We start from the raw sequence: 17,915 nt of genomic DNA on the forward strand, positions 1-17,915 counted from the left end.
AGGGACATCGACTATGATTGGAAGAAAATGGAGGCTGTGTTGAATAAACTAGAAAGTAGGCTAATTGAATGAAATGCAGCTGTTGGCATCGACTTCCAACCACTTGCTTTCCTTCCTCTCAACTGCCCTAATTAGTACGTCAACACAATCCCTTCATTTTGCCTCTTTTTTCACTCCTCCTGGTTATTGTTCTTTTATTTAACTATTCTATTCAATTATTTCTGCTAATTTTTGTTCTTCTAACATCATTCATTTAAAAATATACATTATGTATAAGAAATTAATATTAGTTTGAAAACACTCATTTTTCTTTCATCTACTTTCAGTCTAATATTATTAGATTATCTCTTTCTCAAGGTACCAAGAGTAAAGAGTTAACACATCCCAATTAAATTGTTACATACATAATAATATTCAAGCTCCAAATCATTTGCTTTGGTGATGAGGATTTCTATTACTTACGTTAATTTTAATTAGTCTACACGATAAAATTTTAATCATTATTGACTAAGATCTTACTCATCAAAAATAAAATTGTCGGGATTTTAATGAATTTAATATACGCATAGATCCTACATATACAAAACTTGGATATGGAAAAAGATATGCGCGCAGGGTAGAAAGATACTAGCAATTTCTTATTAATAATGGACCGAAGAGACACGTGGAACAAACATTATTCAATATTCATTTTTAATATTTGGATCTCAAAAATTGTTCAACAACATCACCGTCTTCTTCCCCCTCCCTTCTTTTTAAACCACTTGCTCCCTCCCTCCCTCCCTCCCTCTCAAGCCTAACCATCCCAAGGCATCTTCTCTCTCATCTTAGAAATAGTCATGGGAGCTTTCCGACGTCGTTTTGAACCCATCTCGAAGTGCACCACCGATCAACGGTCCAACCAGACGGTGGCTTCCGACCTCGACGGCACTCTCCTCGTCTCCCGTAGCGCCTTCCCTTACTACATGCTCGTCGCTCTCGAGGCGGGAAGCATCCTCCGCGCCCTCCTCCTCCTCGCCTCCGTCCCCTTCATCTACTTCAGCTACATATTCCTCTCCGAAACCCTCGCCATCAAAACCCTCGTCTTCCTCACCTTCGCCGGCCTCAAGATCCGCGACGTGGAGATCGTGGCGCGGTCCGTGCTGCCCCGGTTCTACGCGGAGGACGTCCGCCCGGAGACGTGGCGGGTGTTCAACTCGTTCGGGAAACGGTACATTGTGACGGCGAGCCCGAGAGTGATGGTGGAGCCGTTCGTGAAGACGTTCTTGGGGGCGGACAGGGTACTGGGGACGGAGCTGGAGGTGACGGCATCGGGGAGGGCTACCGGGCTGGTGAAGGAGCCGGGGGTGCTGGTGGGCGAGCACAAGAAGGTCGCCGTGATGAAGGAGTTTGGGTCGCCGGAGAGCTTGCCGGATTTGGGACTGGGTGATAGCGCGAGTGACCATGAATTCATGTCAATTTGCAAGGTTGGTATTCCGTATTCATATCATATTAGTCGTACACTAAAGTAGTAGTAATATGTGCGCGATGTTTTCTGTTTTCAGTTTTCACCGCGAGAACTTGTTTTTCTTCCCACTTTTCACTTTTACTAATTAATTTATTACCTCATCTTAGCTTCCCGCTTCCCGGGGCCAGTTTTATCTTTGAGTTTATACTTACAACAGACATGACAAATTAAAATTTAAGTCTTACTATTACATCCTGCTAATTGATTACTACATTTTAATATATTATACATTAATAGATTGGTATTTGGCTCACATGCGGGATATAAACTGATTTTTTACTGTTATATATAAGTATACGTAGTAGGAGAAGAATAAAGTAGGAGAATAAAACTACTCATGGCACCTACGTTTTATTCATTGATATATTTCATCTGGATACAAATATATTATATCTATTCATGATTATTAAAATAATCAGATGCTACTATATGATCCATATTTTCCTTTTAATAATATATAAATATAGTTTGTACAACTGTAATTACTTTTTCTGAGGATATACCAAATTTTCAAAGTGAATGTTAATGGACTTGCCAAAATTTATATAGTAGGATTTGCTATTTTTGATGCACCCAAAAAAAAAATTCAATATTTTCCATGCAAATACTTGAAAAAAAGTTATTACTTGAACCAACGTTCAAAGCAGTTAATTTTATTGTCCGATTGAAAAAGATATGACCCACCTTGATAAATAAATAAATAAAAAGCTACATATAAAAGAAGAAGAAGTTGAGTTTGGGTTTGGTGAGAATGTTAATGGCCATGAAATGAGTCGCTCTTCACATGTCTTTCTTTTCTTGTGTTGAAGCTATGTATTTTTATTTCTCATGGAATAATGAGTCCTCCAACTCATATCTGTTGGCTTTCTTAATTTCCTTCACCTCCTATATCATACAAATGGTCCCCCTTTGTTGTTCGAATTTGGTTCGTTTTATAAATGCTATGCCCTCTATCATCCCTCAGATTCATGCGTTCTTAACTTCTGCTTTTCTTTTCTCTCATAACCCTTCAACTATATTTCCTACTATCAATATATAACTGATCTCATTTCCCTATTTTGCTATTTCTTAAGTACAACCCTCGTTTTACTTGGTAAATTGAGTCTTTTCGTCACTCTCCATAAGTTCCTCGTGTCTTACCCACTCTTTTTAACACACAACAGTCAATCCGGTCCCTGTATTTTGTTCCTCTCATGTGATAATTGTGAATAATCTTTGTGATTCGCATGGTTCTTCATCATTGAGTAGTATCTAAGCATCATTCTTGTGATCTTCCTTATTCAATTTTATTTTTAATTCCTCTGTAAGGGGGTTGTGCTTTGAGTCTTTTTTATTGAGTAATTTTATCGAACAACTATCATGCAAGCATTATGTTTTGTTATTCATGTAAAAATTTTCGGGGATTGTAATTTCAATCTCTCTTCGTATTGTTTAACGATTGCAGTTGAAAGAGCAATTCCTGTGAGTTTCCTTATTGACCTGCTGTACGTGTGCTCTGTAAATATTGGAGTAGTTCATGGGCTGAATTTCATTCACTGAGGAATGTGATCAAAGTTTTATCACGCAATATTTAAGTACGTAAAAAGGTCTTAATACAGATGTTAGTGGGCTACGCGCAAATCCAAGTTCTGTTTCTTCTTCATCGTGTAAAATCTATTAAAATTATAATTAGCATCGCCCTGCATAGTTTGTCATCACCGAGTAATGAGGGCGATACTTGTCAGTTGTCACTTTCTTATTGACCTTGTTTTACTCTGCAAATTGACTGTTTATCGGCTGAGTTTCGATTGTTCAGTAATGAATCATATCAACCAGCTATGATGCAACATGCAAGTGGATGAAATATCTTGTACAACTAATTATGAAACTATGTTAATTAATTACCCACCTTTTTAAATTTTGGACTGAAAAGTCAAAACTTAATTACCATGTTCTGAATTTGTGGCTCTGTAAGATAGGTAAATGTTCTGAATTTTTTCTTTCCTTTGCAGGAAGCATACATAGTGCTAAGGACCAAGTGCGAGCCACTACCAAGAAACAAGCTGTTAAGCCCTGTTATCTTCCACGAGGGTCGCTTAGTACAAAGGCCAACCCCTCTTGCAGCCCTCTTGACTTTCTTGTGGATGCCAATTGGCATCATACTCTCTATTTTAAGGGTATACCTTAACATCCCTCTGCCCGAAAGACTCGCTTGGTACAACTATAAGCTTCTGGGAATAAGGGTCATAGTGAAGGGTAGCCCACCACCACCCCCAAAGAAAGGCCAAAGCGGGGTCCTATTTGTATGCAACCACCGTACAGTTCTAGACCCTGTGGTCACAGCAGTTGCACTAAAAAGAAAAATCAGCTGCGTCACTTATAGCATAAGCAAGTTCAGTGAGATGATATCACCCATCAAAGCCGTGGCATTATCAAGGGAGAGAGAGAAGGATGCTGAAAACATTAAGAAATTGCTTGAAGAAGGTGACTTGGTGATTTGCCCAGAAGGTACTACTTGCAGAGAGCCATTCCTGCTGAGGTTTAGTGCTCTTTTCGCTGAGCTCACAGACAGAATCGTCCCAGTTGCCATCAACACAAAGCAGAGTGTGTTTTATGGTACATCCGTTCGTGGGTTTAAATTCTTGGACCCATACTTTGTATTCATGAATCCTGTGCCTACCTATGAGATCACTTTCTTGAATCAGCTTCCCGCTGAGCTGACATGCAGGGGAGGCAAATCTGCCATTGAAGTTGCCAATTACATTCAGAGGGTTCTTGCAGGGACTCTGGGTTTTGAATGCACGAATCTGACAAGGAAGGATAAGTATGCTGTGCTTGCAGGAACAGATGGGAGGGTTCCATCCAAGAAAGAGAGAGCTTGAAAATTGAAAAGGGGGACAAAATGAAGAAGGCGTCGTCCCTTTTGATTGTGTATCGGTTTCTCGTATGTTTCTAAAGCGTTTAGAGAGTAAGCATGATAGTAATAAGAATTTGATTGTAATGATGATGGCCATAAAAGTTCAACAATTTATATGTGTTCTGTCATTCTGATATAAAACAAAAGTATAGTTTCTGTAATTGGTGCAGTCATGAATTGTTAGCATAAGGCGGTCAAAGGGTTTTGCCAATACAGTTTTTGCAATAAACGATGACAGTTATGGCAAGGGGAGAGTGAAAGAGATGGGGCATCGAGGTACAGCTAAAAAGGCTGACATGCATGTCTAAAACAACATAAGTATCTTGTTATATAATGAAACAGAGATGCAAGTACGGTTAGGAGAAGTTAATAGGATGCTTGTATGATGTCGAGGCGTCATATTCACACAGCAAATTGGTAGACAGAAGGAGTAAATAATTTGGGGGAACACGAAGGGCACCCAATTCAGTTAGTTAAAAAAAGGCACAGCTCGATCATACAGGGAGTGGGATCACACACGAGAGAGGTAGCTAGCTAACTAGATTCAATCTACTGGACATTGATGTTTTAACGAGAGCTTGATTGGATATATTTAAAAAAATAAGAATAAAAGGATAAAAATAAATATAAAAAAATACTAAACTGACTTATAATTATCTTTTCTTATAAATAAGATCGGATGAAGACGATGACTTTGGTGGGCAGAAAAAGCTGACGCAAGAGGGACCAAGACGTGGAGTTTGAGGAATGTATGGGTGCTCAAATAACACAGAGCCACGTGCAAGTAACAGATGGGCCTTAATATCGGTGAGTTACTTCTCTCGTCTTTTTCCGGTGCGGATTCCGTAGTTCTATATGGACGCATGTAATTTCAATTTTTTGAATGAATAGTTCATTATCAATAAAGATAGTATAGATTTAAGAAAGAATGACAGTTAAAAACCTCACAAAGACATTAATCTCAATTAGATATTATATGATCATTAATTAAGATTAATATTCTTAGATGATTCTTAATTATCAATCAAAGACTATGATCTTTAATTAGGATAAAAAAACATATCTAACTTTAAAAAATTCTCTTCCCTAAAGATTAAAAGGTAACAACAAAACAGCTTATATCGTGTTCTTTATTCTTGTTTTTTGCCACAAAAAATCTATTCTCATGTGCAAAAAATGTGGCCGAAAAATTAATGGAGTGGATCATCATCTTCTCCTCTCTTGATAATAGGTAATTACATGCTTTATTTCTTTTATATCTTCTTCTTTGTCATGCACGTAAGAAAAATTTATAATTTCCTCTCCTCTATCATACACGCACGAAATAATTTTTATATCTTTATAAATGATATCTTACACAGTCTCTCTTTTATAGCTATGGAAAAAAGTAATTTTTTTTGATGATTAATATACTATATATATCGACACACACAATAAATAATTTCTGAGAATGATAGTGTTAAGAAATAAGTGAAAAACAAGAAAGATATAACATGGACGTTGAAATTTTTTTGTTCTATGATGAAAAGTGTGTTTATGTTGAAAAATGCAGCTTGGATGTTGAATTGTTGTAGCCATGGTTGGGACTACGAAAAAAATAGTTATAAAGTAATAAATTTGTATGCTGCTTCTAGTTGTTGAAGGTTTATTTTCCATATGGCAAGTATTTCAGTAAAAGAAATATTTTGTTATTTTCATGTTGAAGGACATTTTGTAAAAGATTTACAAGGAAAGATGACCTATGAAGGTGGAAGATTAATTTTTAAATTAATTAAAGAAGACATAAATCATGAAGAGTTATTAAAGATGGTGTCATTAATAACAGGAGTTAAAAGTATTGCAGCTGACTTGAAATTTACAGTGAAATTTTGCTATTGAATGACTTTTTATATACACATCTGTATTATATTTTTTGTACTTATAGAGGTAACAAGTTATGTAAATAAGTTTGCAGTTTACGTTGTTTTTTGGGAAGAAGATTGCAGAAGTACCATTTAGGTAGATAGGATATTTTTTGTATAAAAGAGGATGCAAATATGGTGTATATGTATTGAAATCAGTATAATATAATGTGGATGTCTATTTCAAATTTAAATATGTATAAGTGTAAATGCTATCATAGCATAAGACTACTGAAGTCACTAACATATCATAAGAATAGTGAAACATTCTATTACACTAAACACAATTAATAAATGAAACTTATGATAATCAGAGGATCAGCTCAGAAAGTGATTACCAAGGTTTACTCCAAAAGTAAAGGATCCCAAGTTTTTTAAATAAAAACAAGTTAAAATCAATCAAGATCTTTCATATCAGAGTAAAAATAAGTTTCAGAAGCATGAGATACCTCAGAGAAGTGAAAGAAATCGAAAATGGTTGAAAAATAAAATATGTGCTGTGATTCTGAGCCATGCGCCGTGGCTCGTGCACGCTGCGCCGCAGCGTGTTGCTCTTTGCGCCATGCACCACAGCTTAAGCACCATGCGTCATGGCATATTGCATGAAATTTTCACTGGTTCTAGTGTCATTTGATAGCAAAATCAGGGGAACTTTTGACTCACCCCGATTCTCCATCCAATATTTGAATGATGTGATTTATGTGTCTATAGAAAACTCTTTACATTAGCTAGGTAATGGCATAGGTTTCACTTCTAAAAAGTCACACTAGGAAGTTGGACACCCAAACGCATTTTCACCACTTTTCAATACTTTTACACAAAAATAGGTGTCCAAAACCCTCAATAAGTGCCAAAAGCTTTTCCTAACACCTGAATCATATCCAATGGACCTAGGACTAACAGTACAACACATCACAAATATCGAAACATCAGTATAACTAAAATTTACTCCTCAACCCCAATTTACCAAAAAAAAAGAGGGAAGGTAATTTGCAATTGCATTTAACTCAAATCATTCAAAACTTGCTTAAATCTTCATTTTTACACTTACACTAGTATTTTGACCCTATAAACATTTATATGAGTCTAGCCACTCAGTAATCAAAGTTAAACATATCCTATGCAATTATATATCAATTATAAAATAATTACAGGCACAAGGAGATCAAATATGTAAAACAAGTCCACATATATCACAATTTATTATTTATCACTTTATAGCTTTTTTACTCACATAACTAGTGCATTGTCACCATATTCTTCGATATGTGACATGACCCATACTCTTGTGACCTACCACCACTTAACACGTGTGACACGTCATATATTTACTTTAACAATAATCAACTAACCTTATATCCTCTGCATTTTCTCAAACTGAAACCGTAGACTATAACACTGATTAGGGCTCCATTCATGTGACTGGACTACCTGAGCTCACCAATCATGAGGTGTAACCCGGCCAAAGATTACAGGACTCATTCTCAAACCATGACTTCCCCCATTCTCGAATCCCTGGGGTGTCTCATAACCTAGGCTAATCTCCTCATTGAACCAGTGAAGAGAACTAGGTTCTAGTCTCTCGACAAACTATGGGATAGTCCCTCAACAAATAGTGGGACAAGGCTATACCCTCGTGCACTAGAGGGCAACCTCAATATGATATGGATTTTTCTCCACTCCTAATCCCTAAGCGAACTCCTGTTATTGATCATGCCATAATCATTACTCACTTGTTTTCACTTTTTCGCTTTCATATACTCACTTTTACAACAACCACGTTAGGCTCACGACTTTGCACTACACAATTGCGTATTCTCATCATTTCTCAAAGTCCATTGCTCATGAACACACAACTACGTCTACACATCATCACATTCATTTTTTAAAAGTATAGACATATTCTTAGTAAAATCCTCTTGACTTTGCATTTGTATTTTCAATCCAAAAATAACTTTTTCATGCACTCAATGAAACTAACATGTAATGTTTACTTTAATAATCAATCCCATGCATGTAATATTCACAATTTGCATTCAACAATCAATTAACATACAACTATTTAAAGTAGAGTTTTTTTCTCAATTACCTCAAATTTTTGAGAAGTCAAAGGTTTAGCCTTAAATCAACTAGCTTTCAAGTTTGAATTTCCACTCCAATAGGTGACCAAGAGCCAAAACTACAATCAACCAAGTTGACTTCCATCAATATAACAAACTCAAACATTTGAACCCTCAATCTCTACTTCTAAATTGGTCAACCTTCACTTTACAAGAGGTAGAGTCTAACCATTGGTTTAATAATTACCTTTAGCCTCCAATAGCATTAATAAGCCATTAAATCCCTATTAATGACATCACAAACTTCCAACCACCCATAATAAATGGGATTTTCGGGTATTAATAGTGCCTAACAACCCAAGACACCAAAACTCATTATACCTAAATTTAGATACTCTAATCTACCCTCATTAGCTCTATTTGAGTCAATAAATTCAGACTCATAACTTATATAGACCGAAATCCCACTTCCACTATCAAGTCCCAACCATAAACTCATAAATGTGGAAGAAATGTGAAGATTAATGAATATGATACTTACTTTAGGTATTTGTAGCCTTCAAAATACTCTCAAAGTCGTCCCTAAGCAAACCCTAATAGAGCATTAGTGTGTCCCTTCTTTCTTTCCTCTTCTCTCTATTTCTGTCTCATTTTGAGTCTGATAAACTATAAAAAATGGCCATGCGCTGCGGTGGACGCACAACGCATTACGGCACATGGCACAGAGAGGTCCTTTCTTGCTCAAAAATGGCTGTACACCGCGGCGAACGATCTACGCGCCGTAGCGTGTGGCACAACAATTTTAACTCTTCCTTTTCTTCTCCTTTCAATGCTCAGGTGGCCCGCCTCAATACCGAACTCATAACTAGGGCCGAAATACCACCAAATATGATTATTAAACCTCTCTGGCCACACACCACTTTAACTTACTTAATTACCTTAATTAGGTTTAATTAATTAAGGAATTAAAACTCAGGATGTTACAAATATTACTATTATAACTAGTGAAAACATAAAACCTCACTTGAAAATAGATTTTTTCATAATATTCCAAACTTTGAAGTGTAAATGCTGTCATAACATAAAACTTATTTTTGAAATGTTCCAAGGCTAGTTATGAAAATATAAACATCACTAAAAAAATCACTAACTTCAATGAAAAATATAAGCACTAATGTGGCAGTCAAGTACCACGGTTCCCTTAGCTATGGCATGTAACGCTTTTCGCAACGATAAACAATGCATTTCATGACAATTGTCATGGTAACATCCAAAGGTAGACTTCTAAAGTACATTGTTCCTCTGTCCGATGTTCAATTAGAATGATTCAAGTACTTATAAAAAACTTATTCAATTATCTAACTAATAATACTGGTTTCATTTCAAAATGACATTTCATTTTAAAACTGGACACCTGGTTGCAAAACAATCACTTTTTCAAAAGTAAAAGGTAGTCAAGTGTGCCGCAACCTAACCATTTGCAATTAGCCTCAAACAAGGCTCAAACCACATCCAGTGGACATTAAACACCTATTTGAATAGCTATACATGCAATGATATAATTCACAAATTTTGGCCATTTAAAAATCCCAATCACTTAAAATGGGATCAAATGCTTGAGGCATTACACACTGGAGAAATTGACCATTTCATGACATAACCAAAGCAATTATCTATCAATATGTCCTTGCAGTGGCATTTTAGCCCACGATATAACAATAACTCATAACAGTATCTCGATTAAAATGCAATTTCAACAAACACATCATGCAAGTACATTCAAAATTATATACAAATCCTAGTTGGCAACATACACACATGTACATACATATATACATATTATTTACATATTACACATAATCAAGGCACTATAAAAAGCAGTATGAAACTACTCCTTGCCTGGCTCTACCCCTTGGCTCCTACCAGTGCTATTGCCTGTAAAATAGTAATCATGAGGATGAGACAAAATCTCAGTAACCAAATAATCTAAATTATCTGTCCACAAATCAAACTATAAATAAAGCATGCAAGTGGGACAACTATAAATCATATGTTCACAATAAACAAGAATTGTCAATAAAATATAACACACATAATTACTATTCATTCAAACATAATCAACTACCTCTAACTGAATTTGTAGACTAACAACATATTGGACCAAATCTATATGACTAGACTAGTCCTAACTTACCTAATATAAAAAGCAATTTGGTTGAAAGTGTTATTACCATTTTCAAACTATAAATTCCTCCTTTTTAAATATTTAGGATGTCGTAATGCTATGGCTCACACATTTGTAGGTGATAATAAAGTTGCTAGTATAATAATCGAACACCAAAGCCACACATGATGTCAATAGTACCATATAAAATTATTACCTTTAGAGTAAACTCCCACCCGTTCATTAATCATGCAAAATTATACGGTAATGCATTCTAATGTATAATTAGTTATTTAATTCAAAGTCAATTATAAAACACATTTTGTAAGATTTCGTAAATTAGATATGTGTATGTGTGATGCTATTTTCAAAATCCTTTTAACGTTTCAAGTTTTCGAAACTATATTTATGAATGCATAAATCAACCCACAACACGCTTCCCTGTCGAGTGCTTTATGTTCCACGGCTCTTCGTTGCTATCTTGTGGAATTGCTTGTAGCAAAATCGTTTGTCCAAATGGCATCAGCAGATAGATCAGATTATGGATAAAAAACAAAAATGTTTCATGTAGATAAAATAAACAAATGCAAAATAGGACCTTTTCTATAAAATGTAGCAATTGATCAAAGATTAAAAAGGAAAACTCTATATAAATTATAAGAAAATCTTTTCACCAGAAATAATAAGAAAATATGGATACTTGTAGTTGTTAGCTTTTCAAGCCATAAAGTTTAAAGAAATTAACCAATCACTCTTATGAAGTTTTAAAAGACGGTTGATGTAAGAATATCTGTTGGGAAACTGGGGAGAAAGGGGCAAAAATTAGGATAAATGGGCTAATTGACCCAAAAAAAATCTTATATTTAAAAAATATAGATTAAATTTTTAAAAATTAAAAATGTGATCAATTCACATTAATATATAAAGAATTTATTATTGATATATAAAAAATTTATCATGAATATATGACAAATATAATAAATTAATTATAATATAAAATATAATAAATTATAAAAATAAGGTCATTTGCTCAATTTTGTCCCATAGCACAGGCCACCCTGCAATGGCTCCTAAAAATTAATAAATCATTTCCCAGGAAACCTGCTGGTCTGTGTCTGAGGAAAAGACAGAATGTTATGTGGAAAAGTAAAAAAAGATTTTTTTACTTGTACAGCTATATATATATATATATATATATATATATAATATTTTATTTGAAAAATAAAATTTGGAAAGTAATAAACAACTTTTTAGCCACAGTAAGTAAACGATAAACGTGAAAGTTGAAACGTCATGATATGCTATAGCCAGACTGGAGATTGCATTTATTTATATTTTTTTTCTGGGAAATCTCTGTTTCAAACTCTGCATGTAATGGTTTGAAGAACCATAAAACCCATTTCATTCACATTACTTGTGGATTGTTGACTCCTGAGGGAAAAATGAACGGAGTACTTGCAATGTAACGATTACAAGTTTCCGACTTGGCAAACCTCGTCTAATTTGGAATCCGTTCTTCGTGTCAGTGATTTTGTTCTTGAAATTGCTATCTATGTGGGATAAACCATGAACAGAGCTTCAAGGGATAGGAAGGTATGTGTGGGATAAACCAGAATACGCTTTCTTACTCTTTCTGGGTTCTCTTGCTGGGCATTTACTGGGAAAGGGAAGAAGTTTCGAGGTGTCCTAAAGCTCATTCAAATAGATTGTGAGTAATTCAACGTATTTGAAGGTTGCTGACTATTTTTATTTTTTCATTTGATGCATAAATGATTTTTCCCTCTGACCTGTATTTTAGAATAGGAATCTGATTGAACCTTGATATATGAAACCATTGGATGTAATTTAAATTAATCACTCACTAGCAAATACTTACCAACGCGTTTGTTTTGCTTTACACTCCGTACTGGAAACCTTTGACTTTATTAGTTTCTTGAAAATAAAGGATGCCTTCTGCGGTACATTTTACGCGCTGCCTCTAGTAGCTGGGTTCCGGCTCTGGTGATTGAATTTACATTGGCAATTTTTATTGATTCCAAGGCCTTCATTTCAAGAGATGTGGTCTTATTTTTGTTTTATGACTTGTTCTTGTTCATCTGCAATGGCAAAATGCCCTTTGAAGATGATAATCTATATTAGTATCGCTGCAACGATGCCTTCTATCATGTCTTGCCAATTTATTTCTCCGGTTCCTTCTATCAGTGTATGCAAGATTTAGACAGTATGAAAGGTTTGTAGAACTGATGAACAAGCTTTCCCTATTTCTTATTCTTGAAGGGGGTTAGCGCAAATTTTTGTAGTCCAGCACTTGACAATTGAGTAAAGGTGCTACTCCAAGAAAGCAAACTGTACCTGTGATCAATAATGCTGGTATTTGATGGAAATTAGGGAAAATATGTGGAATGTTCATTTACGGTTGTGAGATTAGGGAAATCTAAAATTTAATTGGCAAGGAAACAGATCTGAATTGGGCTGGATCTGAAAGGAAAACGGATTGAAATGATGCAGAGAGGAAATTAAATCCTCATTTGGCACTTGAGTTTGATTTTCTCCTTCTGCCATGGTGCTTTCCTGACTTTTTTGGAAGATCATTTGTATCAGGGGATGAGTCACATTTAATTTACAAATATCAGTTGACCTTTGAACTTCTGATCTTGCTGATCTTGCAAAGGAAGCAAATGATCCATTATTGGAGGTGATAATAGTTTTTTTCTTTTAAAATAAGTTCAACCATTTTATGTAAGCTGAATAAATGCATGTCTAACAAAATATGTTTTGCTTTCTCAATAGTAAGTTACATAATGGGGTCATCTTTGTGCATGTTGGAAATTGAGTGATCTATGGCATCTTCACTATGATTCTTTCTTTGAAAATCTTATTTGTTATCCTTTAACTAAAAAATGATTTCAATGTGGATGTCAACATTACATGAATGTGCTTTATATGGATCTAAAATATAATATGTGCTGTCCATTATGTACTCAATGAGAGAGAGAGAGAGAGAGAGATTGTTACACTCTTTAGGGTAAGTTGAATAATAGTGTCCTTTAATCTTAGCAAGAATTTGATTTAAGTTACATAAATAAGTAATTATATGAAACTGGTGGCATTGAAACTGTAAAAAGAACTGAATCTGACAGGTTTTGAGTTAATTGTCCTGCACTCTCCTTTACATGCTCGAACCATTTCACATTTCATCATTACGTGTTTCATTGAAACATGTCTATTTCTTGCAACTCAGGTGTCTTAAAGATCATGAAGTTATTGCAGCTATTGATTTGCAGTCCATGGCTCCAACCGGAGATGTTATCCAGGTTCTGGAAGACATAACTATGCCCATAATGCTGGCGTGTATATTTTTTAATATTACCTAAATTATTTCATAATAACTCAATTAAGTGAAAGTAAAAGTTGAGAACAGTGCACGTGTCATGAATCTTGATCTGCTTCAGAAACTAGATTGTAGGCTTTGTTCTTTACATAGAGTCTTGGGTAAACCACGTTAGTTATGAATAGTAAGACTTCTCATAGATTTTATATTGAATATAATGTATGTGGGTGATCAAAACCTTTCCCTTTAAATTTGAGTGAAGATCTCTGAGCTGATGTTGTTGGTTCTTTTTATTTTTCTTTTGCTATTGGGTTGGGTGGATAAGTTAACATTTTGGAGAGAAGCTATTGGAAATTTGGATTAGGGTTCACTACTGAAACATACATATCTGTGTTTAAGAATTTCATTGTTCGAGTCATTTAACAATTACACATTCGATGCTCCTCCATCGTTTGAATTTCAACCTCAAATTTACTGCTCCCTCTTAGCATGCTTTACGTGTTTGAGATCCTAAGAAGCAGTAAGGTTTTGGTCCTGGTAATTTGATCAGTCTCTAATAACATTGCTGTTTATTCACTAGTAAAACATGTGCGTATTGATATTCACTCTACATTTTCAATTGGCTTATTTTCACAACTAATAAGGATGATATGGACCCCTTTGAATTAATTATTCATGAAAGAATGACATTTGGATCCAAACTTTGTCCCTACTAAAAAAAAAAAAAATGATGTTGTTAATATAGTCTGTCATAGTTGTCAATCTCAAAAGGGTCATGCGTTCAAGGGACCAAAGTGTCACTAACTAGCTTACAAGGACCCAAATGTTATTCTCCCTTTTTTCATTCTTTGTATCGCACACCAGTTCACAATTAAGTTTGGCAGTATTACTAAATCTTATGCTAGATTGCTTCCAACTTGGTTAATCCTTGCAGGTTTAATTGATGTCGCCCATGTTTCTAAGGAAGGAGGGAAGTTTCTTTCACAAATATTTAGAAGACAACGCACAAGCCTTCTATAATGTCAGATTTGCTCTGTGGGAAATTTATATGGTGGGAACTTAGTTTGACAAATGCAAAAGGATTTTTCTAAATCTCCTTCATCCTTCCTTTTCCAGTTATTTTTTGCAGCGTACATAAAGAAGGAACAATAAATTGTTTTTTCAGACTTTTGATTAACACTTAAAATGAAAGTTACAAACCTAAAGGTTAATACCATATGACTGGTGACATGGAAAGCTGCATCTCCACAATTCATAGATGTAGTAATATCTGCTAAAAAAGAATGACAAAATCCTCTAATATCATTTCAACAAGTCTTGTAAAGGGAATCATGAGCCAACTAGATATACAAAGTAATATAGTGGTACTTTGTAAGAAAAAGAAAAGCACCAAGTTGCTTTCTAAATTGATTTGATTCATGATAGCATGCCTTTTGTATGGTTAGAAAACCCACTCATGAGAGTATCTGAAGTTTCAGTTGTCCTTTTGAAATTGTTGTGCAGTTCTATGTCCTTGCTGCATACTCATCAACTGTCTTTGAAAAGTGATACAGGCGTATTAACTGTCTTTGAAAGTACTCAGAACTTCTTCATGATATCATTTAATTTTCACCACAATTTTTTATTTTCAATCTATATGCCTAGATCACTATAACATGCTCTTGCTGCCTGCGTCACCTTTGCATTTGCAGCTGAAATTATTCTTCCCTGTGGCAACTTTATCAAAACCAAAAAGCAGCCGCAATTTAAGCACGGGTGAGGATTTTGGTTTCCCCTTTTCCTACTACTCTAACTTTTGAGAGGTATGCTTATCATGTTCTTTACAGTTTTCTTCCTCCTAAGTTGTCTTCCATTAGGAATTGGGAGTCATCACTAAAGCATATCTGTTCTGTGACAAATGCAGATGAACTTTGAATTTGGAACCTGTATAATTTTGACGTTACCAAGTTAAGGTAATTTTTACACAGGAAGAGAGGTGGTTGATCTTATTTGTGCTAATTTTCTCAAGGTGCTGTTTGGTACATTGGCATCTTGATGTCCCAAGGAATTGGATACCTATGTATAACATTACAATAATGAGATGTACGCAACAGTTAATATTCTTCTACTACGTACGAGATGTATAACACATAAAGTCAATGTTTGTTCACATTTGTTCCACTCAAACAACTGAAAAATAGATTTCAGGTGTTTGAAAAAACCAGCATTTCTATATATCAAACGCTGCAAGTGTTTTGAGGTTAACCCTTCAGGGGCATTTGCAGCCTGTGAAATTTTATTCCATTCCTGAAGGATTCAAAAGATCAGCATTGCTTGCCTGAGAAGGATGGAAGTTCCCTCTCGGATAGATAATGAAGGTAATAAGGCAACTCAGTTTCCTATATCAAACCTACGGAAATTGACAGGAACAAATTTTAATTATAGATTAATTTTCCTCAAATACAAATTGTTTTATTGCTTCAAAGTTAGATTCTTCAGCCCTTCTTGAATGCAATTCAATGAGCACAAGCATCACGTTCCAAGTAAAACGCTTTTGCTCATTTATCATCCTTTCTTGTTTTCATTGCTCTAATCTCAGTTTTTTCATTAGGCTATGATGATTTTATAGTGCTTGCAGATTTTAGCGGGGGTTGATTAGGATGCTCCAATAGGATCTGTATCCCATTTCTTGCTTTACAGTTCCTTGGTGGCCGGTGGGCATGATATCCACTACGGGCCGAGGGAACGGGAGAAAAAACTAGTCATGGAATCCAAGAATTTGAAATCTCACCTTGGATTCTTGATCATGATAGGCACTTTCTTTCTTTCTTTCTTTCTTTTTGGTATTTTTCTCTAGTAAAATATGGCTATTGGATTGACCATTATTACCGTACGTGTGAACTGTAGCTCTTTCTTTTTCTGCCTGAACTATCATTGCCTGCCTGGTTGGCATCTTCCTTTTTGTAACAGAGATTTTGAAATTCTAAAATTCTTTACAGATAACCGTCCAAGCTTACAACTGTTCCACTGGATGATGCCGATGGCGATACTGTTTCCTGAACGAGGTTCTTTCGACATAAGCTGAACAAAAAGACAAGGTATCCCGCAGATACTGTTGCCTCCTTTATTTCCTATGCTTTTTCATATGGCAACAAACACCAGTGATATCGATCCAAACCTGGAGGAACATGACTTGCATCGCAGGGTTGCTGGATCATCTAGGACAAATTTCTCTGGTCAAAGATTGCTGCACAACATTAAACTTTGTTGGATTAAGTATATATTAAATAGCTTAAGCCAATTTGATGGGATTTACCTTGAGGTTAAATTTTCTTCTTTTTGCCTAGGTTGGTACTTCATTGGAGTTTCAGAGGCTTCAAAACCGTACCAAATAGTATTGAACTTCGTTGAATGAAGTATATATTAGGTTTGTCTTTTTATCAAAATAGCTTAAACTAATTTGATGGGACTTACTTTAAGGTTATGCAGCTTTAATTCATTCTTCAGTTAATCAATGTGGGATTTTTCAATACATTCTAATACAGAGAATATATCAAGGGTGATATTGGTTGATTTTTACTGTATGGGTGGCGGTGGCTTATTCACTCAATGTTGGATGAAAAGCTATGGTGAGTATGTGAAGATAATTAGGAAGATGTATGAGCTGGAGTACCTAAGTCTGACACGAGGCCTGGATTCCCGGAAATGCTCCTATCCTACCTCTAGGCTTGAGATGTGAAGTCTGAATACTCCGTCCGGTCTTATTTTGTAAGTAATTTTTATTAATTTCATCGATATCAATATAATAAAAATATAAAAAATAAAATTTAATAAAATTATAAACATAACTTTTAAAAAATAAATAAATATATATTTTTTTTTCTCACTTTTTAAGGATAATTTATGTATTTTATTTAAAATAAAATATTACTATCAATTTAATAACTCGTAAAGTAAAACATTTTACCTTTTTAAAGGGTGACTAATAAAGTGAATTAAAGGGAGTGAAATTTTAGGTATGCTACGATGCAAGTACATGCAATGGCTCAGATTTCGCCTACACATGTGAGGTGGTGC

The 17,915-nt window shown here is 35.0% G+C and overlaps 1 protein-coding gene and 1 long non-coding RNA gene across 3 annotated transcripts; both read left to right on the plus strand.

The window, feature by feature from the left end:
• Nucleotides 1-775: 775 nt before the first annotated feature.
• LOC129289553 (glycerol-3-phosphate 2-O-acyltransferase 6-like) lies at nucleotides 776-4,564 on the plus strand. The gene is made up of 2 exons (XM_054926330.1): nucleotides 776-1,466; nucleotides 3,499-4,564. The coding sequence occupies exons 1-2, from the start codon at nucleotides 840-842 to the stop codon at nucleotides 4,366-4,368; spliced, it is 1,497 nt and encodes a 498-aa protein (XP_054782305.1). The 5' UTR covers nucleotides 776-839; the 3' UTR covers nucleotides 4,369-4,564.
• Nucleotides 4,565-11,835: 7,271 nt separating this feature from the next.
• Nucleotides 11,836-17,377, plus strand: LOC129288464 (uncharacterized). Of its 2 annotated transcripts, XR_008588008.1 has the most exons (6): nucleotides 11,836-13,223; nucleotides 13,770-13,842; nucleotides 14,794-15,661; nucleotides 15,763-15,811; nucleotides 16,838-16,936; nucleotides 17,186-17,377. It is a non-coding gene; the product is annotated as an uncharacterized LOC129288464 (long non-coding RNA). The 2 variants fall into 2 exon arrangements; XR_008588007.1 differs by having other exon boundaries at nucleotides 11,837-13,223; nucleotides 16,838-17,377.
• The last annotated feature ends 538 nt before the right edge of the window (nucleotides 17,378-17,915 follow it).

This window comes from Prosopis cineraria, unplaced genomic scaffold (assembly GCF_029017545.1).
Source record: "Prosopis cineraria cultivar Desert tree isolate PC_DT_omini unplaced genomic scaffold, ASM2901754v1 PC12, whole genome shotgun sequence".
NCBI lineage: Eukaryota > Viridiplantae > Streptophyta > Magnoliopsida > Fabales > Fabaceae > Prosopis > Prosopis cineraria.